Source organism: Acomys russatus, chromosome 1 (assembly GCF_903995435.1).
Source record: "Acomys russatus chromosome 1, mAcoRus1.1, whole genome shotgun sequence".
NCBI lineage: Eukaryota > Metazoa > Chordata > Mammalia > Rodentia > Muridae > Acomys > Acomys russatus.
The window spans coordinates 118,825,278-118,847,850 of record NC_067137.1 but is presented as its reverse complement, the minus strand read 5'-3'; the positions used below and the strand labels follow the sequence as shown (position 1 = coordinate 118,847,850).

General features: G+C 47.7%; 1 protein-coding gene and 1 pseudogene across 1 annotated transcript in view; one reads left to right on the top strand and one right to left on the bottom strand.

Moving 5' to 3' along the window:
- Positions 1-2,176: 2,176 nt before the first annotated feature.
- Positions 2,177-22,573, bottom strand: part of Tecpr2 (tectonin beta-propeller repeat containing 2) — an 89,948-nt gene continuing 69,551 nt past the window's right edge. Inside the window, exons 17-20 of the mRNA XM_051151635.1 lie at positions 21,358-21,506; positions 4,735-4,876; positions 4,245-4,394; positions 2,177-3,600 (exon numbers count right to left, since the gene is read on the bottom strand). Of these exons, the coding sequence (XP_051007592.1) occupies positions 3,449-3,600; positions 4,245-4,394; positions 4,735-4,876; positions 21,358-21,506 (593 nt within the window). The 3' untranslated portion in view covers positions 2,177-3,448. The remainder of the gene's footprint in view (positions 3,601-4,244; positions 4,395-4,734; positions 4,877-21,357; positions 21,507-22,573) is intronic.
- Positions 21,907-22,514, top strand: LOC127195428 (60S ribosomal protein L15-like; annotated as a pseudogene).

Below are 22,573 nucleotides of genomic sequence, written 5' to 3'. Positions count from 1 at the left end.
GGAGAAACGGCTCAGTGGTTAAGAGCACTGGATGTTCTTCCAGAAGACCTGGGTTTAATTCTCAGCACCCACATGGCAGCTCACAGCTGTTTGTAATTCCAGTTCTAGGGGATCTGACACTATCACAGAAATACATGCAGGCAGCTGGGCGGTGGTGGTGCATGCCTTTAATTCCAGCACTCAAGAGGCAGAGGCAGGTGGATCTGTGTTGAGTTCCAGGCCAGTCTGGTCTACAAAGGAAGTCCAGGACAGCCAGGACTGTAAGAGAAACTGTCTCAAAAAACCAAACCAAACCAAACCCAAACCCAAAACCAAAAACAACAACAACAACAACAAAACAAAACCCAACAACCCAAAGGGGGGTGTGGGGGGGGGTAGAAAAACATGTAGGCAAAACATCAATGCACATAAAATAAAAATCATTAAACAATTTTAAAAATCACCATGATATAAGCATCTCCCAATAGTGTATGTGAAGGGCTTTTAAAATGGTTTGGTGTTAATTTTATGATAGTTGATTCAAGTACTGTTAGTATTGCAAAATTAAGAGAATTGGGTTTCTAAATGCAAGTTTTATTTAGTTTTGAAATAAATAATACATTTACATGGCTCAACATTCAAAGGATAAAAAAAGACACAAGCTTGGAAACAATCACTGGCCAGGTACTTGTCCCAAGTGAGAACTTCTCTCTCTGCCCCTCCTGAAGTACACACAGCGCCCTGCCATGCAATGTCTTCCGCTATCTGTAAACCGTATGTAGTGACAAGCCAGAATTCCACACTCTAAGATCTCCTGTGGGGCCCCACAGAACACCCTGCTGGTATACATCCTGTGGCATTACAGGCATGTGTTCAAGTTCATAGACAGTGGCAGCGTCCCTCTGCCTTTCTGGGAATTTAAACCAGGGACCGCATATGCTAGACTAGCCCTGGGTCACTGTGATATACATACACAGCTCTGGTTTTGTTGTTGAGACTTTTCAGAAATGGCATTTGTAGTGTTAGGCTTTTGGACCCATCAGAGGCTTTTCCAGAGGGCTGTGCCTTTGGGAGCTCCCACTGGAGGATGTCTCTGTGAGTTGCCTCTTCAGCTCCTTTGTCTTTGTGTTTGTTCCTACTGGTTTGGACAAGTTTGTACAGTGAACATTCAACATTGGTGCCAAAGTAGTTGCAATCATGTTTCTTCCTGGGTTTCTTTACTTTTAAATTTAGTTTTCTTGAGACAGTATCTTACTGTGTGGTCCAGGCTGGTCCGGAACTCGTGGCAATCCTGCCTCAGCTTCCTGAGTGCTGGGATTGCAGGCATGCTCCGAGTTCATGTAGAGTTTGCGCTCTGTGTTGTAGTGTGCATGCTAGGTCGACCACTAAGCCCACCCCCAGCCTCACACAGCATTTCTGACTTACAGGCTCTGCATTTTGAATAAGTAAAGTCTCCTATAGGTTTTCTGTGGCTGTCCCATCATTTGAGTAGAGAAAGCACTTGCCCTCCAGAAGGCAACGGCAGGCTGTCTGTGCTAAGTGGAAGCAGCAGGCAGAGCAGCTACTGTCTCCTTCCCCTGCCATGCCTAGGAATGTTGTGATACTGACTACAGGTTACCTACGGTGAGGGCCCAGCCACAGTCTGGGCTGTACCTGGAATGCTGGCCCTTGCTGAGGCAACTTCAGGAGTTTGTGGCATCAGCACAGGTCAGCAGATTTGCCAAGCTGGGTCATGGCCCAAGTTCACTGTGACTGTGAATAAGGTACCCAACCTCACAGCCAGGCGTAGTGGCGCACGCCTGTAATCCCAGCACTCAGGGAGGCAGAGGCAGGCGATTGCTGTGAATTTGAGGCCAGCCTGGTCTTAAGAGTCCAGGACAGCCAAGGCTACACAGAGAAACCTTGTGTTGAAAAATCAAAAAGGAAAAAAAAAAAAAAAAAAAAATCAAAGCATAATTAAAATTTTAAATAAAAAAGAAAACCATACAAAGCACTGTGGCTAAAAGTATTCACTTGGGCTTAATTGCACTGTCGTCCCGTGGGCTTAGGGGAGTGCCACCATCATAAGGAGCCAAGCAAGGCACACCATTCGCAGGAGAGGAACAGCCCAGTGCGGGCTGCCTCTGCTGTCACTCAACTCTTAGAAAAAGGAGTCTATAAAATGAAGTACAGAGAAGGCTCTCTAGCTCACAACTGCTGAGACCTGGAAGCCTCTGCTTGTTACTGCAAGGGCCCCGACACATGCTTAGTAGAAAACAGACATCAAGTAGTTGCCTGGACCAGGCAGATTTAAAAAAGCAGCCAGTCTGGAACAGTGACAGGGACCTGGGGGGTGGCAGCTGGCTCAGGAAAGGACACACCGTGGGCAGCCTGCCCTGAAGCTCAAATGCCTGAGGGAAGACTGCCGTGACCCGAGTGCTGTGATGGGACGTGGCAACTGTGAGCACAGGCAGTTTCCACCAGCTGCTGGGGAGTCAGTGCTACGCCCACTGCAGACACTCGCTGCTCTTGGGTTGAGGACAGAATAGGGGGTGGCTACCCCTGCAAAGCTGTAGCCAAGACAGGTGGGCTTAGGACACACTTCCTGAAGGATCAGAAGACCTTCACTGTTCTCAGAAGATACAGCTATCTTCTAAATTTGTGAGATTTGATTTAAAGTGAGGTATCTTATTCAGGGTTGTAACATAACAAAACAAAAAGGCAACTACTAGATCTTCTGAGGAAGTGCCTGACTTTAGGATGTCCACCAGCACAATGCCATTCCAAAGACATCTCTAATTAGCTCAGCACACTGTGCTGGACTACATGGACCATGCAGGCACCTGTGTTCTGTCTGCACCCATTGGCTGTTGTGTTGGTTGAGGTGGGCAGCTACCCTGAGTGTGGGCTACATGATGAGGCAAGGGTGTGTGATGCTTACCCTGCACAGCCCACACCCATCCTGGATGGGTACCTTCCCACCTGAAATGTCTGGTGTGGGGTGTGCACCATGGCCTGTATCTCTCCGAGAAGTTGACCCCATGAGAGACTCAACACTGCCACCAAACACATCCAGTGGCTGCAAGCTCTGATCTGTAGGCCTATTGGCCTGGGGTTCTGGCATAGACACCTTCCCAACTCTTCCTGGCTTTGATTCATCTGCCTCTGGTGGTGTCCCTGCTGGCTCACACACCAGGACCTGTAGTTGTTGAGAGTTTACTGTGGTTGACAGGTAACTAGAGCATGCAACTGAGCAGCAGCCACTGTTCCCACTTGAAGGTGACCTTGGCAAGAGGTCAACGGTGCTGCTGCTTCAACAGCTCCGGGCACCTAGCTGTGGCTGTAAGTTCTGGAATGAGACAAAAACAAATGCAGATGAAAGCAAGTGTGGGGTGTGTCCAGCCTGGTGGATGAGGCATGTCCACACACGGGAAACAGCAGCATCCATCACAGAGCCTGTTTCCTCCTTGACTGGCTGCCTGGGGCTCCTTCAGATGACCTCCCACTCGTCTTCCAGGTCCTCAGGGTGGGAGGTGGCTGCTTGTCTGCTCTGAGTGCTGTGTGAATGGCTGAATGTCTTTGTCAGTCGCTGGAGGAGATAGCCATGGGAGCCCACCGCCCACAGCTCGTCTGATGAGGTCACTGAAAAGATGAAAGCCAATCACAGTCTTGTAAACCACAGCCTGAGACAAAGAGGCATAGGAGGTGATGAGGGCCCTGAGTCTAGTCTGGACTTAGTGACATTCTAGCTCAGAGATGAGGAAGAGCCAGCCATTTTCCCCAACATATACTTTGTTCACTCAGTTTAATTTTTTAGATTTAAAAAAAAAAATTTTTTTTATTTTTTTGGTTTTTCAAGACAGGGTTTCTCTGTGTATCCTGGGCTGTCCTGGACTCACTTTGTAGACCAGGCTGGCCTAGAACTCACAGTGATCCACCTGCCTCTGCCTCCCGAGTGCTGGGATTAAAGGCCTGCGACACCACTGCCCGGTGATTTTTTTTTTTTAAGGCAGAGTCTCACACTATAGCCCAAGATTGGACTGGAACTATGTAACCCAGGTTAGTCTGGGATGCACAATCTACCTCTTCAGCCTTTCAAGTGCTGGGACTACAAGTGTGAGTAGCTGTGCCAGCAGTTTGCTCTAAGCAGTGGAGCAAAGCTCCTGTTCCTGTCAGATGACTCGCCTTGGGCCTTGTCCTTGGCTCTGGCTGTGGGGCTGTGGGGCAGCCTCTTCACACCCCACCCCTGCCCCAGGAGACACCCGTCTACCATGCCCAGCACCTGCCTGTGAAACATGACACACTTCCGGGAAGTTTCTTCCAGTAGTCCCCAGCAGGATTTTTGTCTGTGATGCCATAGCGGCGGGCGAGGTCACCATTTGGACAACGGGCCCACACGGTCCTGGTGCTCAGTGCCAACTGGCAGGCCTGCAATCCTGTGGGCAAACTGGGCATCAGCTCATCTCTGGAACACACAGGACAGAGCACCCTTCCCAGTGCTCTCTCCAGAGCTTGTGCTGGGCACCAAGGGAGAGGGTGCCCCAGCAGGGCTAGCCCAGCTGCTGAGAAAGCTGTAGTCCCACACACCCAACAGTGAGCTGACCTGGGTCCTCCCAGCAAGGAACGCCCCTCTGATCTTTACCAGGCTCCTGCTTCAGGGCATCTCAGACCCAACAGAATACCTAGGACTTCCGTGTGGCCACTGGGTGGGTGATGGGTTGTTTTACAGACAGTGGGGCTGGGAGACCTGAAATTTACCTGTAGGACTGTTCCTACCTGGCACATGCTCCCAGTCTGTCCCCACGGGCATTCCCTCAGTGATTCCAGTCCGCACGTGCACATTCCATCTGCTGTCTAGGGCCCACAGCATCTGGTCATTGGGACTGGAATAGATGCTAACCAAAGTGACCCCAGCAGGCTGGAAACAGAAAGGGGCAGTTCTCAGAGAAGGACAAGAGGTTTAGGGAGCTGGAGGCACACCAGGCACTGTGCAAGGCCAGCTCACACGAGGCTGGGTGGAGGAGCAGTCATGAGCAGAAGGGGCATGGCTGCTGTGGGCTCCTTGGTGGTTCTGCACCTGGCATAGAGTCTCACAGGAAAGAAAGACATTTACCAGGCCATCCTCTTAATGTCACACAGACAAGACGAGGCGACACCCCACCAGACACAGGGCAACTTCAGCTGGCAGTGGTCTGGATAGGGGAGTGAACTGACATGAGAAGAAATGGACGCAGCACAGGACAGGACAGAAAAGCTGTGCTGCCATCCACCCTCAACTGATGCAGCAGGGGGTGCCACAGGGGAGGAAGGACACCACAGCCTGCTTCCATGCAAGCTGCCCCCGGCCAGCTCGCCAGGCCCTGCCGTCTACCTGGAGGCTCCTCTTAGCTCTACTAGTCCTCCTGTCTGTGTCTTTGCTTCAGGTGACATTTCCTGCAGCATGACCATGGGAGATGGAGGTAGAGAAAGCTAGCAGGAACTGGTTTTTGGGTTAGCACCAGGATGGCTGCACTGCTCCTTTGTACAGGTCAATGTGCCATGGTGTGCTGTCAATGTTTCATAGGCAAGAGCAAATCCCTCGAGCTGTTGGCTGTTCCCACAGAGTAAGAAAGCTCCCATGTTTTTGAGGGCAGAGTGACCTAGAGTCCAGGTGAGTGAACAAGTCTTGAACGTCTGGCTGTGCCCTGTGATGAAATTCCATTCCTGGACTCAGTCATCCTGCTGCAGGCCCTCTCAGGGCCCTAGTTTCCTGAGTCCTGATCAGTTACCCACAGATAAATGGTTCCTGATTTGTATCTTGCTCTCTAGGCCGCATGGATGTGGTTATGGTGCATGCTTCAAGCCACATTCCATGAGTTCCTGTCATGATGGTGACATGACACCTTTGCTGGCTTGAGCTGCCAGACTCTCTCAGGGCACCCTCTGTGGAGAGTCGCCCACGCCTGAATGTCCACTGAAGTGCTCACAACGTGCTGCACTCTCACCCGCTGGCCACGCTCAATGGTGGCTTTGTGTGAATGGCTGATTGAAGGAGCAGGTAGGTGTGAGGCTTCTGTGTTATGTGGAAGGTAGGTAAGGAAGGGTTGTCACAGTCAAGGCCGCAGCAGAATGCCACAGGGGCTCTGCATGGCCCTGTAGTGTCACAGGGAACATAAAACAAAGCAGCATAAGAAATCCTAGTTATGCCGGGCGGTGGTGGCACGCGCCTTTAATCCCAGCACGCGGGAGGCAGAAGCAGGCAAATCTCTGTGAGTTTGAGGCCAGCCTGCTCTACAAAGCGAGTCTAGGACAGCCAAAGCTACACAGAGAAACCCTGTCTCAAAAAAACAACAAAACAAAACAAAACAAAACAAGAAATCCCAGTTACAAGGCCACATGTGTTCAGCCTAGTTTAGCTCTGCAGTGGGATGCCCATGGATCACCATAGGATCTCAGTGCCTGGGCCTGCTGCTCATTGCCAGCTTTGCAGTGCAGGCTATGCCCAAACAGTATGCCTTAGGTCTCCTTGAGCAAAATGCCTGCTCTACACTCTGACCATGTGATGCCTACTGCTATCCCAGAGACTGGGATCATGAGGTGTAGATCCTGAGGAGGGCTCTTCTAGGCCAAGCCCCAGCCCTAGAGAACAAAGAGTTCCTGCAATGGGGCAGAGTGAGGAAGATGGGTTGTTGTACCCCATGGCACTGACACTGGGTCCAGGGCCCAGCCGGTCCACACACACTGAGCGCTGGCTGTACCCCATGGCACTGACACTGGGTGCAGGGCCCAGCCTGTCCACACACACTGAGTGCTGGCTGTACCCCATGGCACTGACACTGGGTGCAGGGCCCAGCCTGTCCACACACACTGAGTGCTGGCTGTACCCCATGGCATGACACTGGGTGCGGGGCCCAGCCTGTCCACACACACTGAGTGCTGGCTGTACCCCATGGCACTGACACTGGGTGCAGGGCCCAGCCTGTCCACACACACTGAGTGCTGGCTGTACCTACCATGCTAACCATAAGCACATGTGAGTCTACAACTACAAATATTTCACTTGAATAAAGAGGTAAAAGTGAAAATTTTAGCTTATTTACCTTTAAAACGTCATATATATTTAAAAAGATGAAATGAAGATTTCAACTCATTCAACAGAGTAAATAGTTTGAGTAATGACCAGTGAGGTGGCACGTGGATAAAGTACTTGTCACCAAGCCAAGTGCCAGGATCCACATGAAAGAGGGAGAGAACCAACTCCTGTAAGTTGTGTTCTGATCCCCCACCCACAAGATGACTAAATGTGAAAAAAAAATTTTTTTTTAAAGATTCAAAAATATGGGAACAATAGGAACTTACATAGAATCTTGGTAAACAGAGAGAAAATGTAGATATACCTATGTGTGCACATTCACGCACTTGTTAAGTGTCATTTAAAAAGGCTCTACAGTATAGAGGGGTGAGAAGCCAAGTCACCTTTCTGGAGTAGTTTAATTATAGCCATCAACATGCTTAAATCTTTGCAGATCAAAGGGGCTGCTGGTGGCTAGAGTCTCCTTTAAATATAGTGGGGTAGAGGATGCTGTCCCATGCTCCCTAATAATAAAGCCCCAGGACCACCCGATCACTAGGAACAACCAAGGCCACATTTTCTTCCTCCTAAGCACCCCCTGCAGAAGCAGTAACCCTCTAGCCATCATAAGGAGATTACAGATGAGCTTACTATGATCTCGACATAGCATCCCTGTGGATGCCTTCCTAAATTGAGGAGAAAAGTCCCAATGTGGGCTGAGGAAGCTACCCGGGGCAACAATAAGGGTTCTAAGGTCTTGAAAAAGCAGGGCCATCTAAGCCAAGGGTGGTGGCGCACACCTTTAATCCCAGCCCTCTGGAGGCAGAAGCAGGTGGATTTCTGAGTTCAAGGCCAGCCTGGTCTACTTAGTGAGTTCTCGAATAGCCAGGGCTACATAGAGAAATCCTATTTCAAAAAACCAAAAAAAGCAAAGAAAGAAAATAAATAAATAAAAAAGGGAGTCCCCTAAGCAGATGCAGTGTAAATTCTGCTCCATTTATATTAGGTTAACTACCACAAGACAAAGCCTGGTTCCATTTTGTGTGTGTGAGTTTGTGTGTGTGCTCTACCACTGAGCCACATTTTGACATAGGCTTATGCCAGGTTGGCTTCTAAATCAGAGAGCCGGAATGTCAAGGTGCACAGCACGCCCACCACACACCAGCATCTGTGAATTAGCACCTGTGCTTGGTGACTTCCCATCTGGCATACCCCACCAGAAGGGCTCCACCTGACTGGCCACCATACAGTAGTAAGAAAGAGAAGAATAAGCAAAGAACAAGCTGCTGTCACCTCTTTGCAAGAGGCATAGCCAGACCTGTAAGTGGGGGAGGTCAGTGTGTAAGTGTTTCCAGACCCCTCATTGGCAGTTACCACTAGAGGCCAGCTCTCCCTGCTGTCATGGGCAACTGGCTCTGCTGGACAGGCTGTGTTGCCTGCTCTAGTGCTTCGTGGCCTGGTACACACTAAGTCCAAAGAACTGGAGCCCTCTCTCCTATGAGCCATGAGGATGGCTTCAGGGCCTCCATGCCCACCACAGGTCGGTCAGTCCTCCTGCCAGCTCGAGCTCTCACGTGCCACTCACCCTCTCCCCTAGCTGGGCAGACTGCTAAGGAAGGCAGCCATGGTTTGCATTTCCCCTCAAATAGCTCCTGTGTTTGGGCTTTTACTGCTTGAGAAATGTTTTAGAGAGCCGGGTGTGGTGGCGCACGCCTTTAATCCCAGCACTCGAGAGGCAGAGGCAGGTGGATCGCTGTGAGTTCGAGGCCAGCCTGGTCTATGAAGCAAGTCTAGGACAGCCAAGGCTACACAGAGAAACCTTGTCTCAAAAAACAAACAAACAAACAAGAAAAAAGAGAAATGTTTTAGTAAACACAACACAACACAAAACAAACACAAACCAAGCACAGCAGAGGAGAACAACCCCGGGGCCCCGAGCAACAAGCCATAGGCAGTACAATGACCTCCACTGTAGGACAGACTCTACTGACACAAACTGGCGCTTCTGTGCTTCCAGAGCTCAAGATACCATCTTGGGCTCAAAGGGCCCAGGAGGCCAGCCAAGGGCAACTCCTTTGCTTTCTGGGTAAGAAAACTACAAAATTAATGCCTGGAGCTAGAGTGACTGGCCTGTGAATTTATAACAAGTGTCTGGGTTTAGACCAGAGCCCTTCAAACTGCCAGGCTGAGCCTTTATCCCAGACACTCACTGCCTACAACCAGTAACATGGTGTGCACGTGCACTCCTGCACATCTTTATGTGTCCCTTAGCTCAGGCTAAAAGGAAAACAGACTTTCTCCAGCAGAGGAAATGCTGCCCAAGCAGAGCACTGCTGTTCAGAACTTGTGGAGGCTGGACCAAGCTCAGCAGGAAACACCTAGAGCCAGAGGCAGCCTGGCCGGAGCTCTTCAAGACAGCGGTACCAGCTGCACCAAAAATGGCCAGCAGAGTCCCGAGGCAGAGCGGCCGAGGCCAGCGAGCCTTGAAGACCACCTTTTCTTCTTCCTTGGGTTTCCTCTCCAACTTTCTCTTTTTTTAACTTTTTTTTTTTTTTTTTTTTTTTTTTTTTTTTTTTTTTTTTTTTTTGGTTTTTTCGAGACAGGGTTTCTCTGTGTAGCCTTGGCCATCCTGGACTCACTTTGTAGACCAGGCTGGCCTCGAACTCACAGCGATCCGCCTGCCTCTGCCTCCCGAGTGCTGGAATTAAAGGCGTGCGCCACCACGCCCGGCTTCTTTTTTTAACTTTTAATCCATTTAAAATGTGATACAACCCTCAATTTCCTTTTCCCAGAGGACTTGGGGGCTCTACTGTGTATTCCTCTGATGTTAGTAGGTTTAAGCCTTGGGACATTGGGGTGTATGGGTTTATCACATAGGCCCCATTTATTTGTGGCACCTCACTTATTTGCTCCCTTTAGTCCTTTGTTCTCTCTAGCAAACCCTCTTCCTGCCTCTGGTCTTTTCATTTCAGATTAGCTTGAAACCTAGATGCTAATACTGCCAGTACACCTTGCATCTGGACTACAGCAAGTCTTCAGACCCCAGCAAAAAAAAAAAAAAAAAAAAAAAAAAAAAAAAAAAACACTCCAAACCGAAAAAATCAAAACCATCACCACCACCCCCATCATCATCAACAACAACAGCAACAACAACCACCAGCATTTGTTGGGCTGGAGAGATGGCTCAGGAGCTGAGAGCACAGTTTGGTTTTCCAGAGGTACTGAGTTCAATTCCCAGCAACCACATGGCGGTTCACAACCATCTATAATGAAATCTAGTGCCCTCTTCTGGCCTGCAGGTATATGAGCAGGCAGAATACTGTGTACACAATAAATAAATAAATCTTTAGCTAGTTGTAAGGGGCATGTTGCAGATGGATAACTATGACATCCTGCCTGTCCTGAGCAGGTAGGCAAAGCCAATTGGGACCATTATCTGCCCACCAGATACTAAGTTCCAGGCTAGCCTGGTCTACAGAACTAGTTTTAGGATAGCTAAGGCTACAAAAACAAACCCTATCTTGAAAACAAGCAAACAAACAAACAAACAACCATCTCAAACCCCCAAAAACAAAGAAAAAGAAAAATACTAAAGCTAGGCTTGACAGCACAGCTCAGTAATCCCAGCAACTTGGAAGACTGAGGCAGGAGATCACAAATTCAAAGTTGACCTGGGCTACACAGTGAATTCAAGATAAGCCCGGGCAATTTAGCAAGATCCAGTCTCCAAACAAACAAAAGACATGGGATTAGTGGTGAGTATTTTCTAGTACTTGTGTGTTCCCAGCACCATCAAATCATTCCCTGTACCACCTAATCATGCCCAGCACCACCAAAACCAAACTACAACCAAAATAAGGCGGGGAGGGAGGAAAATAAGGTCTAAAGCCTCCTCTCCCCGTAGCAGTGCTGTTGACATTGTCCTAAACAGAACTTTGTTCTAAACAGAATTGTTACTGGGTAAATGCAGACCTACAGTGGGGTTCTGTGTACCAAGAGCCTCCCTTAGACCATCAAGACCCTACCTCATCTGAGGGACCTCCCTTACGCTCCCCAAAGGCCAACTACCTCTGGCAAGGGCATCTAGTCAACTCAATTGGAACAGTCTGTATCTGTTCAGAGACCTCACTCTGCTGACTGCCATATAAAATTTGTTTTCCTGACATTTTTCTCCCTACCTCAAAATCTTTCTATCCATGGAGTTGGTGGTTTTACTGAGCCCCTATTTACAGGAAGATGGAAAAAACCGTTAAAGAGTAAGATCATAAACAAGCAAGCTGGGGACACGAAAACCACACAGGACCATGACGGGAGAAGACACTTCAAAAACCATGCTTTGGGGGCTATACAGACAGCTCATGGTAAGAGTGCGTGTGTGCAAGCATGAGGACCTGAATTTGGAACCCCAGCACCCGTATAAGAAGCATGGCTGTGCACTGCTGTAAACACAGGGTTAGGGCACGGAAGAGGAGACTGCTGGGGCTTGCTGATTGCTAGCCTAGTTGAAAAATGATGAGACACCCTGTTTCTACTGTCTTCTGGTCCCTGTATGTATGTACAAGGTACACACACACACACACACACACACACACACACACACACACACACACACACACACACACGATGGAGACTGGTAGGGAGGGGAAAAGGCTGGGTTTGGGAGTCCAAACTACAAAAGGAAGAATTCCAGCAGGAGCAGAAGAAGAAAGGAAGGGTAGCGGCACCAAGGGAATCACTGTGTGGCAACAGGCCACCTCCTACACCGAGGGTCACATGGTAGAGTGTCATCTATACCACACAGAGCAGAAGTGCTTCTGTGGTCTGCTTTCCAGGAAAGAGATCCAACAAGTCTCTAGAGAGAATTCAGTGCAAACATGAAGGATGACGACATGTCAGTGTCCTGAGATGCAGACTTGATCTAAGCTGGAGACCAAAACACACATATGCTGGAAGGAGATAACTGACTCTATAAAGTTGTCCTCAGGGCACAACACTGTATACATAATAAACAAATAAATCTTTAAAAAAATTGTCCTCAGACCTTCACACAGGCACTCTGGCACATATGTGTGTACACACCACACACACACACACACACACACACACACACACACACACACACGCCCCAAACCAAAACCCCTCCAAATGGCTTACTGCAGTTCCTTTTGCCTGCGAGGGTTTCTTTTCCCTTAATGCTCTCCTGCCACACTCCTGGGTAACATAAGACACCATATAAAACCCAAACTCCTTTTTGGTGATGCTGTTTCCTCTTCTCTTGGGGACAGCCCAGCAGTTCTTACCCTGAGTAGCACTTTGCCTTCTGGCCTCAGCAAGCTCTGGTGATATGCCACAGAGGTGGCAGAGCTAAATGCAGATGTGGGTATGTGACACCTGGGTTGGCTCCTCCTATGGCTCTAGGGTTCTAGACCTGTTCAGGGACACTGACTCCAGGAGCCACGAGAGTGCGTGCACATTTTGAGCTCACTGACATTACTCACAAGTTATTGATGAAACCAGGGATTTTTCCACAAATGGCCCTGAAAAAGTATGTTCAAGGGTGAGAGGAATGGAGAGAATCCGGTAAAAAGACACAAAAGTCAGGAGGAATTTTCTGAGTCTGAGTTCTAGGAAGTATGTAGAGGATCAATCACAGCCTGTGAGTGCCCTGTGTGCCCTGCAGGACACCCTCCGAGCTGAGCAGAGGGGGAGCCACAGAGGGTCCCATGGGCACAGAGACTGAGCAACAGAAGCCTCTCCAGTTAGCAGCAGCTCCTCTATTTTTGTTTCCTGTCTCTGGTAAAGCCTTCTCCTTATAGTGGTTTTGGGGTGAAGTTTCTACAAAGTACTCAAAACAAATGAGTCAGTTTTCAGACTTGCTAGTGCTTGGGAGGACTTGGAGAAAATATTTTTAGTTGTATTTAGCAGCTTTCAGAATTGGAGTTTGCAGATTTCTGTCCATATTCGGGGTGCTCCTAAAACCAGCACATGTGGTGTGGTCTTTCATAGCACCCTGGGCTCTGTGGCTAAATAAAAGAGAAGTCCTCAGGCACTTGCCCCCACTTCACCCAACCCCAGCAGGCTCTGCTTCTTCCTAATTCATCTTATTGCTCAACTGCTGAGCTCCTGCATCCCCCCATTTCCTTCCTCCACGTGGTGGCATTATTGGCCATGCAGTGTTGTTTTCTCTGAAGACTTGGCCTCGGAGAGCGATGGTTGGTATAAGACCAAGACTGACAGCGCTGGCAAGTAGCCAAACTACAAGTAAAATGTTACTTAAATTTCACTGCTGTCAGTGTGTTGTGGTTCTGTGAACAGCTTCACTGTGCTATGTGTCCTTGAGCACTTCTAAGTGTCTTCCACTGTTTCTTTAGTGTTGTAAAGTTTTCATTGTAGTGGTCTCTCACCTCCTTGGTTAGTTTAAATCACTTTAGTTTTTATATCCTCTTTTGTTGCTTTTGGCTTGTTTGGTTTTTGGAGCTATTATATATATTTTTACTCCACTTTGTGTGTGTGGTATATGCATCTGTGTGTTCGTGTGGGTGCAACTGCCTGTGCATGCACATGGGGAAACCAGAAGTCAGCATCATTTGTCCCTCCACAGCCCTCTGCTTTTTTGTGTGGTTGTTGTTTGCTTGTTTGAGACAGTATCTCTCCCTGGACCTGGAGCCAACACAAAAGCCAGACTGGCTAACCAGTGAAATCTCAGGAGCAATCTGATTGTTTCTGCTGTACTAATACTGGAGTTACAGAAGCGTGCTGCCATGCCCAGCTTCCACCTGGGTGCTGGGGTCTTCACGCTTCATGGAAAGCTTTCTACTGAGTCATCTAGCCATTCCTCCTTAATTTCTGTTTTTTGTTGTTTCTGTTTATGCATGAAGGTGTTCCCCTGTGTGCATATATGTGTATTACATTCACGCAGTGCCAGTGGATTCCAGAAAAGGGCATTGGATCCCTTGGAACTGGAGGTATAGCCAGTATGAGCCACCAGATGGGTGTTGGGAACTGAACCAGGTCCTCTGTAAAATTAGCCAAGCCATCTATCTAGCTCCTTTTATAAAGTTTGGAGACAAAGTTTCATGTATCCAGGGTGGTCTTAAAACTATGTAGCCTGGGTCACCTAGCAGTAATGGCCACCCTACCTCCCCCCTCAAATGCTGGGATTACAGATGTGTACCACCATGCCCAGCTTCTATGATTTCCTTCTCAGCAAGTTTGTTAAGTAGCTTATAGAAAAGCTCTTAATTCTTTTTCTTTCTTTTTTCTTTTTTTTTCTGATATAGGATTTCTCTGTGTAACTGAGCCCTGGCTGTCCTGGACTTGCTTTATAAACCAGGTTGGCCTCGAATTCAGAGCTCTGCCTGTCTCTGCCTCCTGAGTGCTAGGATTAAAGGTGTGGGCCACCACACCTGGCAAGCTTCTAATTTTTAAAAGATTTTTTTTTTTAATGTGTGTGCACACCTACATGAATTTATATTCACCACATGCATTCAGGTGCCTGCAGAGGCCAGACATCCCTTGGAACTGGAGTTACAGTCAGTGTGATCTCAGCATGGGCTGGAGACTGAGCCAAGGCCTTCAAGCTTCCAGTGCTCTTAATAGCTGAGCCATCTCCCTAGTTCCCTAAAACAAGCTCTTGTTTTTTTGTTTTGTTTTGGTTTTTAGAGACAGGGTTTCTCTATTATTTTGGCTGGCCTTGAACTCACAGCAATCCACCTGCCTCTGCCTCTGCTGGGATTAAAGGCATGTGCCACCACACCCGGCTTCAAGCTCGTAATTTTTTAATGTCAATTTTATATCCTACTACTTTTCTGAAAGTGTTTACTGGGGTTCAGCTTTTGGTAGAGCTTTTAGGGTAATTTAATATAGAATCATACCATTTGCAAATTGAGGTAACTCAGCTTCTTCCTTCTTTTATCCATATCCACTTTATTTATCTATCTTGCTTTATCGCAGTCTAAGAGTTCAAGCACGGGGCTGGAGAAATGGCTCAGTGGCCAAGAGCACTGCCTACTCTTCCAAAGGTCCTGAGTTCAATTCCCAGCAACCACATGGTAGCTCACAGCCATCTATAATGAGATCTGGTGCCCTCTTTTGGCATGCAGGTGCTACATGTAGGCAGAGCACTGTATATATAATAAAGAAATAAATCTTTGGGGTGGAGACATAGCTGAGTGGTTAAGAACAGTGACTGCTCTTCCAGAGGACCCCGGTTCAATTCCCAGCAACCATACGGTAAATCACAACTGTCTGCAACTCTATTCCAGGAAATCTGATGTCCTCACACAGACATACATATAGGCAAAACACCAAAGCACATACAAGAAAAATAAATAAAAAAAAAAAAAAAAAAAAAGAGTTCAAGCACTCTATTGAGTAAAAAAGAGGCCACATCATGTCTCATTCACAATTTTAGAGGAAGTGCTTTCAATTTTTTTCTCTATTTATGCAATGTTGGCCATAGGTTTGTTGAATATAGCTTTTATTATGTTGAGGCATGGTCCTTCTATTCCTAGTTTCTTCAGGCCTTTTATTATGAAGTGATGTTGAACTTTGTTAAAGGCTTTGTCTACAACTCCAGAGCTGTGATTTCTGTCTTATCTATATACTGTAATTTAATGGTTTCCTGCATTTTTGGATCGAAACCCACCTGATTGTGACATACACATATTCATGTATGCATATGTGCAAGAACCAGGCACGGTGGCACACACCTGTAATCTCAGCACTTGGGATGCAGAGGTGGAGTGTCAGGGGTTCAAGGTTACCTTTGGCTACATAGTAATCAGCCTATATGACATGAGACCCTGTCTACAAAGCGAGCCCAGGACAGCCAACGCTACATAGAGAAACCTGTCTCGAAAAACAAAGCAAACAAACAAAGGATAGATGTGCTTAGAGCACTCAGCCTGTTACAAGGGGATCATTTCTAAGAGCTCACTGTCATCCCAACCTTAGAAAAATGAATAGGTGCAATAAATATGTTTTCCGCCAGAAAAGAGAAAAAGAAAAAAAGAAAGCACACCCACACACCCACACTGGATGTTCTCAGCACCCACATGGTTGCTCACAACTGTTTGTAACTCCAATTTCTGACACCCTCACATAGACACACATGCAGGAAAACACCAATGCACATGAGAAAAAAGAAAGAAAAAAGGAAGAAAGAAAAGGAGATGACACAATCAGTCATGTGGTGTTAAGGAACCCACCAGGAGCCTTCCCAGGAATGGTTGGGAGAAGCAGGCATGGGTCCCAGCGTAGGCTCTGCCTCACAGCAGGACTGTGATGATGCACAGGCTGCTAAACTTTTTTAAGCAAAGGCATTTCCTTGTAAAGTAGGGAGAACTTCCTCTGGCTTGTACTTCTTGAGGCAAAGCAGGAGTAAGGAAGCACTTCCTGGAGAAGTACTTCATGAAGGCCCACCCCACACAAAGCTTCCCTCCTCCCCAGGAACAATGTGGAGAGCGCCTGTATTTACAGATTCCTTCCACAGCACCGGCTGTACGGCTGTACTAGAGGAGGAGACATACTCAGCTGCCGTGCTGAGGGAGCTGATGCTTAGCAGTCACACAGCAGCTTTATCTGGACCTCAGCTTTGATGTCCTTCCATGTGATTTTATTCTATTTTGGTACTTTCCTGGGCCAAGCTGTGGATCACGACAGTCAGCCGGGCCCTCAATCACTCCCATTAAACCTTTCTGCCATCGGCATTTGGTTTTGCTTTCTTGAGGTGACTGTGGAATCTAATTGAAGACAGTAACAAAACTCTGTGGTTTGACAATGTGCTCATGTTGTCCAGTTCCCCCATGACCACGATGCAGAGAGGTTCCTATGGCAGAGGCTGGGGGCAAGGTCTTTGTCACTGTAACTTGTAGTCTAGCTCTGTACCTAACACAGCCACTGCTATGTGCCAAGGCCTGCTTAACCCACTGTCATTACACGTCTGCGAACATGCATAAGTACAACGAATATAGCCTGCAGCTACCAGTGGAATATCACGGGAAGCAAAGCCGCACTGGACACAAGAGTGTGGGGAAGAAATAAGAAGGACCAGAGTAGAAACAGAGAAGATACAGGAAAATGATATAGAAAAAAATTCAATAAAATCAAAGATGGTGTTTTCAAAAGGCGATGAGGTTGACAAACTTTATGATGGGCTGAGAAAAAGAACTGGGGAGACGGCTTAGGGAGTAAGGCACCTGCATGGTAAAGCACAACAACCTAAGTTTAGATCCCAGAAGCCAAGCGCAGGCAGACACTGATTACAGTGTGCATCTGTAACCCCAGCACTCCCATGCAGAGATGGGAGGCAGAGACAGAAAGAAGAATCCCTGGAAATTCCCCAGGCCAGCTAGCCTGCTGTACACAGTGGTGCTCAATAGACTCTCATCAAAGAAGACAGAAGGCGAGGGACACCAGATTTCCTCATGCGCAGTGTGCAAGTCCATATTCATGTGCATCAAAGTACACACACACAGCACACAGAAAAGCCCTGATTATGAAAATCAGAAGTAAAAGAGGACATTACCACAATCTTACAGAAATAAGAGGGTCATGATAATACTATACGGAAACTGGATGCCAATAAGTTAGATGACACAGATGAACAAATTACTTAAAAAAAGAAAAGAACTGTTCAAACTGAATCAAGACAAAATAGACAAAACAAGTAAAGAGACTGCACAAGCCTGGTGACCTGAGCTCCGCAGCTGGAGCCCACGGGGAAGGAGAGACCCACAGCTGAAAGCTGTCCTGCTCTCACCATGGCCTGCCCATGTCCACACTCACAAGAGTAATAAGTAAAATAAAAAGCGAAACCCCTCATCAAGACACACCCATAACCTGAGTTTGCACCTCAACACCCATACTGGCTGCCTTACAACCACTGTAACTGGAGCACTGGGAGATTACTGCCTCCTAGTGACCTCTGTGGACACACGCAGTATATACCCACACAGACACATAAAAAACAAAACAAATAAGATAGACGTAAAAAGACAAGTTGGATGTAGTGGGGCACTCCTTTAATCTCAGTATTTCAAAGGCAGAGGCAGGCGCATCTCTGAGTTTGAGGGCAGTGTGGTCTACATAGTGAGTGCCACGCTAGCGAGGGCTACACAGTGAGACTCTTCTCAAACAAACAAACAAACAAACAAACAAACAAACAACAACAAAACACACAAAAAGACAAGCACAGGTGAATATGACTACCCTGATAAAATCTGGCAAGTGCTTAAAAACTACTTAATACCAACCCTTCACAAGCTCTTCCAAGTAGAAGTAGTTCAACAATGACGTCTTTTTTTTCCCTTAGCAGTGAGGGGATTAAACACAGGGCCCACTGCATGCCAGGCAGCTCTACTACCAAGCTATGCCTCCATTACCTACACCACATGCACTGGGAGGTCAGCATTATCCTGACACAAAAACCACACAAACTCATGACAGGAACAGGAAGTCACAGATAATAGTCCTCAGGAATATGGACACAAAATCCTCAATAGCACAGCAAACCAACTGTAACAGCATACACAACAACACGAAGGGTGGCAGACCATCAGGTGTAGGAATGGAAGCACAGCACAGCTGTGTTCATTTGACTTGCTCTACTGCTGTGACAAGATGCCCCAGAAACCAAGAGGAGGAAATGGGCAGCTCAGAGCAAGCCTGCCTTACACAGAGTTCCAGACTAGCCAGTGAGACCCCACCAAAAACAAACACAACCCAGTTCACATGTACTAAGGATACAAAAATTTAGGAAAAATCATTTTGGGGCCAGTATGTAGAGAAACTGAAACCCCTCACATTCTGTTGGCAGAAGGCAAAATGAAAGAATCACTGCAGAAAGCAGGAAGTTCCTGTTTGTACAAAGTGAACCATTGTAGGACCAGCAGAGGACCTGGTGCAACTGAAATGTGTCCCTGATTTGCACACAAATGTTAGTGGGGCCTTCACAATAGCTAGAAAACAGAAACAAGCCAAATAACTATCAACCGAGGTACGGATGAACTGTGGTCTCCACTGAAGGAGCTATTAGTTCATAAAAAAGAATGCCAAACCCGTGAGTGCTAAAACATGGAAGAACTCTGAGCACATGACATCTGGTGAAAGATGTCTCATAAGACATCTAGGCTGGCCTTGAACTCACTATGTATTAGTAAAACTCCTTTTATTCTACCTCCCCACAGTGGCCCTGCTCTCACTCTGTAGCCAAGGCAAGCCTTGCCTCAGCCTCCTAGCTAGAGTTACAAGCCCGTACTCAGGCATGGCTGAATAAAAACATTTAAGTAATATAGTCATTACTGTAAAGAAAAAAAAAAAGGATGATGCTGATGTGGAAAGGAGTCCACTTGCATGCAGTAGCAGGGATTTCAAGAACAAAGGCACTGACTGCCTACACTTAGATGGCAAACAAGTGCGGTGATCAGTGCTCCTGTCCAGACTGCACTGACACAGCATGCCCTGGCTAGTGTGCTACTGCGTGCAGAGGGAATGCAGAGCGCGGGTTACAGGACTGCACTGACACAGCATGCCCTGGCTAGTGTGCTACTGCGTGCAGAGGGATTGCAGAGCGTGGGTTACAGGACTGCACTGACACAGCATGCCCTGGCTAGTGTGCTACTGCATGCGGAGGGAATGCAGAACGTGGGTTACAGGACCTGGCACTGACACAGCATGCCCTGGCTAGTGTGCTACTGTGTGCAGAGGGAATGCAGACGTGAGTTACAGGACTGCACTGACCAGCATGCCCTGGCTAGTGTGCTACTGCATGCGGAGGGAATGCAGAACGTGGGTTTACAGGACTGCACTGACACAGCATGCCCTGGCTAGTGTGCTACTGCATGCGGAGGGAATGCAGAACGTGGGTTACAGGACTGCACTGACACAGCATGCCCTGGCTAGTGTGCTACTGTGTGCAGAGGGAATGCAGAACGTGAGTTACAGGACTGCACTGACACAGCATGCCCTGGCTAGTGTGCTACTGCATGCGGAGGGAATGCAGAACGTGGGTTACAGGACTGCACTGACACAGCATGCCCTGGCTAGTGTGCTACTGCATGTGGAGGGAATGCGGAGCGTGGGTTACAGGACTGCACTGACACAGCATGCCCTGGCTAGTGTGCTACTGTGTGCGGAGGGTATTAAGAGTCCATCTTGTTTAACCTTACAGCTGCAGGATACCCAGGATTTCTCTCACTGCCATAAGAATGTCTTCCTGCCCCTGTTCCTTCTACGTGAGGTAACCACACCTTTTCCCATAAAGCTACAAAGCAGGGATGAGCAGGAGCCTGAGCAAATAACTCTGGAGATGCCATGGCTTCTCACATAAAGGTTTGGGTTTGTTGTTTTGTTTTGTTTTTGTTTTTCCAAACAGTTTCCCTGTGTAGACCAGGCTGGCCTTGAACAATCCACCTGCCTCTGCCTCCCGAGTGCTGGGATTAAAGGTGTGTGCTACTACTGCCCAGCCTAAGTTTTTCTTTTAATTCTGTGTTTTTCAGTACAAAGTGTTTTGCCTGCATGTACACCGCACCACATGTGTGCCTGCTGCTAAGGAGGCCAGAAGAGGATGTCGAATCCAATTAACCGGGAGTTAAGGATGGTTAGTGAGTCACTATGAGGATGCTAGGAATTGAGTCCTGGTCCTCTGGCAGAGCAGCTAGTGCCCTTAACCACTGAGCCGTCTCTCTTTAAGAGAAATATACTCAGCACATGAACCAAACCTATTTAGGTCTCCAGGAGCAACTAGCAAAAAACTGTGTCAGGACACACTATAACTGAAAGCCAGGAAGTAGGTATTGGGATGCAGCAGTGCTGGGCCTGAATCCCCCACACATGACAAAGCTTTACTCACTCAGGAAACAAAGCTTTACTCACTCAGGAAACAAAGGTTCTTAAGATGAGGAAAGGCACTCACAGAACACTAATACCAGGCCATCGGCCTCAGCTCGGTGGTTGAGAGCTTGCTTGGCATTTGTGAGGCCTTAGGTTCAATCTCCAGTATTGTCAGGGGAAACAACAAATCCCACTGATAACATATCTCCAGGTAACATTTTATGCAAATTTTACTTTTTTTGGTATTTTTGAATAATGCTTAATTTATTTTTAAAGATAATGTTCATTTGGTGGCAAGTCAAAATGTTCTTATTTTAGGAGTGGAAAAGTGTGCACTGGCTCAGATAATCTCAAATAACTTGATCAGCTCTAAACTTGCCAAATACCAACTCCCCAGCTTGGAGTGTCAAGTGACTGAGAGTGCTGACAGGGCATACCTCTCCATGTGCCCCTGGGAGGAGCCTAATAACTTCCCTCTTACCACAGGCAAGCTCTCTCAGGCTAGCTTTGCTCACCTGGACAGGCGGCTCAATCATGATCCAAGCCGGAAGCATCAGACTGGGATTTAGAGGCTGGGTTCCAACACGGAAGTAAACTCCACCCCTGGAGTCACAGGCCCAGATATGCTGCTTTCCACATGCCAAGCTGCTCAGTCTGACAGTTCCTGCAGAGAAACAGGAAACACTGTAATTATTTTGTCAAATGACTGATCTTTCAATTGGTGTATAAACTCGACTTCAAAGGAAGACAGGAGGCTACATGTGCAGTTGCACACTGCTGTGCATCATCGTGTTGTCCTTCCGCTTCAGGTATGGAGGCCTGTCTCATCTGCCAGAGCATCCAGTGTAAGCTGCTCTCTAGGTAGGCATGATGCCATCAAGCACAGTACCCCCCCACCCCATTAACTTCAGCCAATATGTGACCTTTGCTAGTCAATTCTGGATGTGTTTGGGAAAGGGACTCATATTTACTAGAATTAAAATTAAATCTAGAGAATCAACAAAAGGAATTGTGGGAGAAAAGCTTCTTCCTTTCCTCTGGTGGCAGCCATCAGGTGAGCCAAGATGGGCGCACACAAACACATCCAGGAGCTGTGAAGGAATAAGTCCCGACGTGATGCACTTTCTTCTGAGGGTTCGCTGCTGGCAACACCGACAGCTCTCTGCCCTGCACAGGGCTTCCCGCCTCACTTGGCCCGATAAGGCACAAAGGCTGGGATACAAGGCCAAGCAAGGTTATGTCGTTTACAGGATTTGTGTCCACTGTGGTGGCTGCAAATATCCAGATCCTAAGGGTGTGACTTACGGAAAGCCTGTCCCCCATGGTGTTAACCAGCTAAAGTTTGCAAGAAGCCTCAGTCTGTTGCTGAGGAGAGAGCTGGACGCCACTGTGGGGCCCTGAGAGTCCTGAATTCCTACTGGGTTGGGGAAGATTCCACATATAATTTTTTTGAGATTATCCTCATTGATCCATCCCATAAAGCTATCAGAAGAAATCCTGACACCCAGTGGATCACCAAGCCAGTCCACAAACACGGAGAATGTGGCTGACATCTGCTGGCTGCAAGAGCTGTGGCCTTGGAAAGCGCCACAAGTTCCACCACACTATTGGTGGCTCTCACCGTGCAGCCTAGAGAAGGTACAACACTCTCCAGCCACACCGTTACCACTAACACATGGAATGTTTGTAAATTCATGCCCAATAAACGATTTAAGACAGTAAAAAAAAAAA